The sequence below is a fragment of the Notothenia rossii genome (genome assembly GCF_949606895.1).
Source record: "Notothenia rossii genome assembly, chromosome: 6".
In the NCBI taxonomy this organism is placed as follows: domain Eukaryota; kingdom Metazoa; phylum Chordata; class Actinopteri; order Perciformes; family Nototheniidae; genus Notothenia; species Notothenia rossii.
This window is the reverse complement of record NC_136909.1, coordinates 89416861-89424360: the sequence shown is the minus strand read 5'-3', so window position 1 is coordinate 89424360 and position 7500 is coordinate 89416861. Positions and strand designations below refer to the sequence as shown.

General features: G+C 43.9%; 1 protein-coding gene across 3 annotated transcripts in view; it reads right to left on the bottom strand.

The window, feature by feature from the left end:
* Positions 1-7500, bottom strand: part of LOC307044241 (uncharacterized protein) — a 9199-nt gene that overhangs the window by 1602 nt on the left and 97 nt on the right. For 2 of the 3 annotated variants that reach the window (XM_079689325.1, XM_079689326.1), the window contains exons 1-3: positions 5871-5985; positions 4030-4084; positions 888-1298 (exon numbers count right to left, since the gene is read on the bottom strand). In XM_079689325.1, the coding sequence (XP_079545451.1) occupies positions 888-1298; positions 4030-4084; positions 5871-5908 (504 nt within the window). In that variant the 5' untranslated portion in view covers positions 5909-5985. Of the gene's footprint in view, positions 1-887; positions 1299-4029; positions 4087-5870; positions 5986-7500 lie in introns of those variants that run through there. The other variant, XM_079689327.1, reaches the window with a different exon arrangement.

Here is a 7500-nt window from a genome sequence, read left to right as displayed (position 1 = left end):
TAACTTTTGATTGTGTGATGTAGCCCAGCGCAACACCTTCGTCACACATGTTGCCACGTGTTTGTACCATTTCCAGGCGATTTGTAATCTGTTCGAGAAAAACGATGTGTTTTGTTTTAGATTTCAAGAAGTGTATAAAGCTAACAATGGATGTGTCTGATGAACATGTGTCCATGCTGGAAGTAGATGTAGACGTTAGGAGTGAGAGAGAGAGTATTATCTAATATGTGCATCTGATGAAGCTTTGCATGAAGTCTGTTGCTGATAAGAGGCTGTTGTTGGGGCGGACCAGGCAGGCCAGCCCGATGGTCACCAAGGTTCATGTTTTAATAGCATAGAAAGCCGAGGCGAGCCTCACGTGTGAACAAAGAGCTCAGGCCTCAGAGAGTTAGACGTGGGCCTGCCACCAAAGCTTTACTGTACTTTGTTTTGAAAATCCTCAGCGGAGGTTTGTGTCGTACTACATGCGGTGTGTTTGCATATCTCTCAATAGCCAACGATCTGTGAGTCTGTTGGCTCGGACATAAACTCCGTTATAAATGTAGTCTACGTTTCATAAGAGATGTAAAACCTGAGAGCATTTTAAATCTCATTTGAACGAAATGCTTTATAATCTGTGGTTGTGTTTGTATTGTTGATTTAAAGTGTGAACGAGGCGATGTAGAGAAGTTAAGATCAGGCTGTACTTTGTTGGAGTGAGCAGGCCTATGTTTCTGGATATTTGGGGAGTCAGGTGGTGCGCGAGTGCTTTTTTATTGGATAAGTGTCCTTGGTATGAAAGGTTTGAGGAACACTGCTCGATGCACCGACAGTTATGAGCTGTGCTCGTCTTCCACGACTTCAAATGTTTTATTGATTTGTTTTCTCATAACTCCTGATGAGCTCACCTGCTGTCTGAGGAGGAGGTGGGAGGAAGAGGAAGATGGGGGGCCGTTGAGCACCTCCAGGTGCAGGGTGGAGACGATGGTGTGGGGGCGGGGCATCAGAGAGAGAGGGGTGAGACGGGGGGCGAGCGAGGAGGAGGGGAGGGAGGAAGATTTAACGAGCCTCGATCTCCTCTTCTTCGTCTTACTGTCCATTTCCTGTCCGTCAGCTTCTTCCTGTTTTTCCACTTCCTCATTTCTCTCCTCTTCCTCCTCAGAGTAGCTGGGGGATGAAGAGGAGGAGGAAGATGAAGATGACCCCCCCTCTGGTCCCGAATCCTCATTGGAGGAGCTGGACTCCCCCTCCCCCCCCCGGCGTAGCATGTTAGCCTTGTGGTTGTAGCATGCGGCGCAGCGGGTGAGGGAGGGGCGGGGCTAAGGGAGGAAACAGGAAGTCAGAAACTCTTAAAGGAAAGAATGGGAAATCAACAATCAGCTAAACATCCACCGACTCGCCGTACGTTAACGTAGAACTAAGATTAAAGTGAGAGTTCTCCAGACTCTCCTCCTCTTTGCACCTGGGCAACATTTTGTTGTCAACTTCTTTTTTAGTGTGTGCGTCACTCTTTAATGTCCCCTGGTCTCCCAGCTGTGTGCGTCACTCTTTAGTGTCCCCTGGTCTCCCAGCTGTGTGCGTCACTCTTTAATGTCCCCTGGTCTCTAGCTGTGTGCGTCACTCTTTAATGTCCCCTGGTCTCCCAGCTGTGTGCGTCACTCTTTAATGTCCCCTGGTCTCCCAGTTGTGTGCGTCACTCTTTAGTGTCCCTTGGTCTCTAGCTGTGTGCGTCACTCTTTAGTGTCCCCTGGTCTCCCAGCTGTGTGCGTCACTCTTTAGTGTCCCCTGGTCTCCCAGCTGTGTGCGTCACTCTTTAATGTCCCCTGGTCTCCCAGTTGTGTGCGTCACTCTTTAGTGTCCCTTGGTCTCTAGCTGTGTGCGTCACTCTTTAGTGTCCCCTGGTCTCCCAGTTGTGTGCGTCACTCTTTAGTGTCCCCTGGTCTCCCAGCTGTGTGAGTCACTCTTTAGTGTCCCTTGGTCTCTAGCTGTGTGCGTCACTCTTTAGTGTCCCTTGGTCTCTAGCTGTGTGCGTCACTCTTTAGTGTCCCCTGGTCTCCCAGCTGTGTGCGTCACTCTTTAATGTCCCCTGGTCTCCCAGTTGTGTGCGTCACTCTTTAGTGTCCCTTGGTCTCTAGCTGTGTGCGTCACTCTTTAGTGTCCCCTGGTCTCCCAGTTGTGTGCGTCACTCTTTAGTGTCCCCTGGTCTCCCAGCTGTGTGAGTCACTCTTTAGTGTCCCTTGGTCTCTAGCTGTGTGCGTCACTCTTTAGTGTCCCCTGGTCTCCAAGCTGTGTGCGTCACTGTTTAGTGTCCCCTGGTCTCTAGCTGTGTGCGTCACTGTTTAGTGTCCCCTGGTCTCCCAGCTGTGTGCACCACTCTTTAGTGTCCCCTGGTCTCCAGCTGTGTGCGTCACTGTTTAGTGTCCCCTGGTCTCCCAGTTGTGTGCATCACTCTTTAGTGTCCCCTGGTCTCCCAGCTGTGTGCGTTACTCTTTAGTGTCCCCTGGTCTCCAAGCTGTGTGCGTCACTCTTTAGTGTCCCTTGGTCTCTAGCTGTGTGCGTCACTCTTTAGTGTCCCCTGGTCTCCAAGCTGTGTGCGTCACTGTTTAGTGTCCCCTGGTCTCTAGCTGTGTGCGTCACTGTTTAGTGTCCCCTGGTCTCCCAGCTGTGTGCACCACTCTTTAGTGTCCCCTGGTCTCCAGCTGTGTGCGTCACTGTTTAGTGTCCCCTGGTCTCCCAGTTGTGTGCATCACTCTTTAGTGTCCCCTGGTCTCTAGCTGTGTGCGTCACTCTTTAGTGTCCCCTGGTCTCCCAGCTGTGTGCGTCACTCTTTAGTGTCCCCTGGTCTCCCAGCTGTGTGCGTTACTCTTTAGTGTCCCCTGGTCTCCAAGCTGTGTGCGTCACTCTTTAGTGTCCCCTGGGCTCCCAGCTGTGTGCGTCATTATTTAATGTCCCCTGGTCTCCCAGCTGTGTGCGTCACTCTTTAGTGTCCCCTGGTCTCTAGCTGTGTGCGTCACTCTTTAGTGTCCCCTGGTCTCCAAGCTGTGTGCGTCACTGTTTAGTGTCCCCTGGTCTCCAGCTGTGTGCGTCACTGTTTAGTGTCCCCTGGTCTCCCAGCTGTGTGCACCACTCTTTAGTGTCCCCTGGTCTCCAGCTGTGTGCGTCACTGTTTAGTGTCCCCTGGTCTCCCAGTTGTGTGCATCACTCTTTAGTGTCCCCTGGTCTCTAGCTGTGTGCGTCACTCTTTAGCGTCCCCTGGTCTCCCAGCTGTGTGCGTCACTCTTTAGTGTCCCCTGGTCTCCCAGCTGTGTGCGTCACTCTTTAGTGTCCCCTGGGCTCCCAGCTGTGTGCGTCATTATTTAATGTCCCCTGGTCTCCCAGCTGTGTGCGTCATTCTTTAATGTCCCCTGGTCTCCCAGCTGTGTGCGTCACTCTTTAGTGTCCCCTGGTCTCCAAGCTGTGTGCGTCACTCTTTAGTGTCCCCTGGTCTCCCAGCTGTGTGCGTTACTCTTTAGTGTCCCCTGGTCTCCAAGCTGTGTGCGTCACTCTTTAGTGTCCCCTGGGCTCCCAGCTGTGTGCGTCATTCTTTAATGTCCCCTGGTCTCCCAATTGTGTGCGTCACTCTTTAGTGTCCCCTGGTCTCCAAGCTGTGTGCGTAATTATTTAGTGTCCCCTGGGCTCCCAGCTGTGTGCGTCATTCTTTAATGTCCCCTGGTCTCCCAGCTGTGTGCGTCACTCTTTAGTGTCCCCTGGTCTCCGTTGTGTTTTGAGCTTCTTGCAGCGTTTGGTTTCTGCAGCTTTTAGTAAACGCTGCCATGTCTCCTCAAGTTGCTGAATGCTCTCTAAATGCTGCATGTGTTGTTGCTGCAGATGTTTCTTCATGTGGAACATTTGTGTTTTTATATCTGCATCCTTTCTGAAGCTGCAGCTCCGTATCACTAACCTTATGAAGCAGCATTAAAGTCTCTCTTTGTGCCTCCACAGTTTCTCTTTCTAACTGCAGAGGGTTAATAACAGAACTTGTTTTCAGGATGTTTGAAGTGTCCCGCTCACCTTTGGTTGGGTCTCAGACTCCAGCTGCTGAACTGCATTCATCTCCAGTATCACCCTGTGGTAACAAGTCAAAGGAGAGGGACAAATACATTATATTTATAAAGAACTTCTTAATACACAAAATAAAACTACACATGTTTTTATTTTATTTTTATTTAATTAACTTTTAAATTAGATCTCTTCTCTTTAGTTGTCTTAAAATTAGGGCTGTCAAGCGATTAAAAATTGTAATCAGATTAATCACAGCTTACAAATTAATTAATCATGATTAATCACCATTTGAACTATGTCCAAAATATGCCATTTCTTTATTTATATTGTTGTGGGAATGGAAAGATAAATGAAAGAAGGCGGATATATCCATTTAACATACAGTATGTTTATTATAACATTGTTCTGTTTGTCAAAATGAAAGACAGCCCACACACCTATCAATCATCAAACCGTGGGGTCTGATTTCATTACGTGTTGATTTCTATCAACACGTAATGTTGTATCGATGTAGGCCTATATAGAGATGCACTACCGCAAAAGCAGCGCTGCGCAAAAGTATTCTCCGTCAGGACTTCCTGCAACAACACCACGCCGTTATCTTGATTCTGATTGGCCAGAAGACATTATCAAAGATGTTCTATTGAGAAGACGATCACTACGTGACAAAAGTTTTCAAAACCGTTTCTAGTTCGGTATTTCCAGACAAGTGGCTACTGAAATCAATCTGACTAACTGCTGTCTGTGCGATTTACTCGGCGCGAGTTGGCGGACTTTATTTTGCTTACTTTAACATCATTGTTCATGGTGGGGCTAAGGTGGGGCTAAGCCATTTATTGGTATGGCTGTAGCCTACCCCGGCGTTGCCACTGGTGGGATGTATGGGGCGGGCCATTCTGCACATGCGTTAAATGCGTTAAATATTTTTAACGCAGTTAATTCAAAAAATGTATTACCGCCGTTAACGCGATAATTTTGACAGCATTACTTAAAATATTTATTATTTATTTTACCAATTAAATTGTACTTAGAAGAAGAAGTAGTGTTGGAATATTCTGTTACAGTAAAGTAGAAGTACTCAGATCTTGTTCTTGAGTAAAAGTAGAAGTACTCAGATCTTGTTCTTGAGTAAAAGTAGAAGTACTCAGATCTTGTACTTGAGTAAAAGTAGAAGTACTCAGATCTTGTACTTGAGTGAAAGTAGAAGTACTCAGATCTTGTTCTTGAGTAAAAGTAGAAGTACTCAGATCTTGTACTTGAGTAAAAGTAGAAGTACTCTGATCTTGTACTTGAGTGAAAGTAGAAGTACTCAGATCTTGTTCTTGAGTAAAAGTAGAAGTACTCAGATCTGGTACTTGAGTAAAAGTAGAAGTACCAGAGTGTAGGAATACTCTGTTAAAGTAAAAGTCCTGCATTCAAAATGTTCGTCAAGTAAAAATAGAAGAGTATTCTCATCAAAATATAAGCCTGGGGCCGAAATCGCTTCATTTGCAGGAAACAACGTCTAAGGAACCTTAATATTTAATAAACTATGAATATTTTATATCCATATAACGGGAAAAAATTAATTTAACTGATCTTTTTCATTTCTTTTTTCAAAAAAAAACACACATTGCTAACGCTGACCCTCTGAATTAGCCCCGAGCGAATAATGCTAACCTATTACTGCACCGAAAATCACTCCTAGCTCCCTTATTACTCATCCCAGCTGCACATCCAACACATCGTTTATGATCGTAAAGACACAGAATCTAACGGTGCCCACCTCAACACTGAAAGATACAAACTCGCGACGTTATCAACAAAAACGTACATCAAAACATGTTGCCTAAAACGCTAATATGGCTTACCTTGGTTTTGTCTGGTCAAAACTGATCTTCAATGGCATTAAAACGATAACAACGATGATGTAGTTAATCCATAGGTTAATATCCAATGTGGCTGTGTCCCCTTTGAAATGTTCTGATACTCTATAATAAAACTGCAATTCTGTTTTAAAATAGTAGAGCAGGCCATTCCTACGCTCTGTAGCAAGATTGAATGTGCGAAGACGCGACCTTTTTTTTTTAACATGAGTGTGTGCGGGACGATTTCCCTTCGATTCTATTGGCTCTAACGGTCAGAAAGAGATGTCACATGTCAAAATCGAGCGAGGGGGGCCAGAGATATGGAAAATCCACCCAAATGACCCCAGAAGAGGTTTTCTTTGCTAAATCTGTCTAAAAAGGTCAAATATCACTTGTTTTGCATCAATCTTGATACAGGGTACTTATTATATGTTGTACTTTGGATTCCTAAATCTTTTAGTCTACCATCCCATCTTCCAAGGTTAGTTTTCACTATAAGTACAAAATATCTTTTGGACGGACACTATAATTTACAGTTTTTACCATGTTCAATCTGAATTTTCTTTAAAATAAAAAAGATCTATATTGATTCTGACGTTTCTACATCCAACTCACAGGTTTATCATTACTTTGAGAAAAAAAGATTATTTATTTAATCCTTTTAGAAGATATGGTCATTTGTTCTGGGAATGTCATTTTCGAGCCTGAGACCGGAAAAACAGGCTTGGGGCTTAAGTGAAAGTAGCGACAGTAAAAGTAGTCATTGTGCAGATTGGTCCATTTCAGAATAATAGATATGATATGTTTTATAATGATTGATCATGAAAGTGTTCTCAAAGCTGGTAAAGGTGCAGCTAGTTTGAATGACTTTGTATACTGCAGGGTAGCTGGTGGATTTACTCCAGGTGGAACTAAAGTCTGATTTAACACTTGATTAGATTTCACATCATTCATCCACATCTGAGAAGATCAACAACATCAGGTCTAAAACCACGAGACAGTTTCATCCCACAGGCCATAAGACTGTTAAACACCTGAACTCTGAAACAACATAACATTCATCTGGCTGCTACTTAGAAATGATCTAATATATCATATTCCCATCACTTGTATATAGACTCTTATTTCACTATTTTTCTTTTTCTATTTACTTGCACTATGTTGCCTCCTGTGTTATTGTGTTGCTCTGAGGAGCCTTTGACCTCAGATTTTCATCGTCATATCTTCCCTGTAGATATATAGATATGACCAATAAAAGCCTTGAACCTTGAAGCTAAAGGTATGGCGGAGGAAAAGTGCACTATGTACCTCTGAACTGTAGAAGTACACAGTAGCATAACATGGAAATACTCAAGTAAAGTACAAGTACCTCTAAATTGTACTTTATTAAATGAATTAGTAAATGTACTTAGTTACTTTACATAGTAGGCTAGTATGAAGATATGCAGTATATCAGACGCTATGAATATAGATCGTTACTGCACGTTTAAAATAATACGAGGTCACTGTTAGGGCTTTGAATACATTCTTAAACACTAAATAAAGTAATATAGTTAAATCATTTTGAAAAACCACGATGTTACAAATATTTATACTTTTATCATTTTAAATATTAAGTAATATATATATTCAA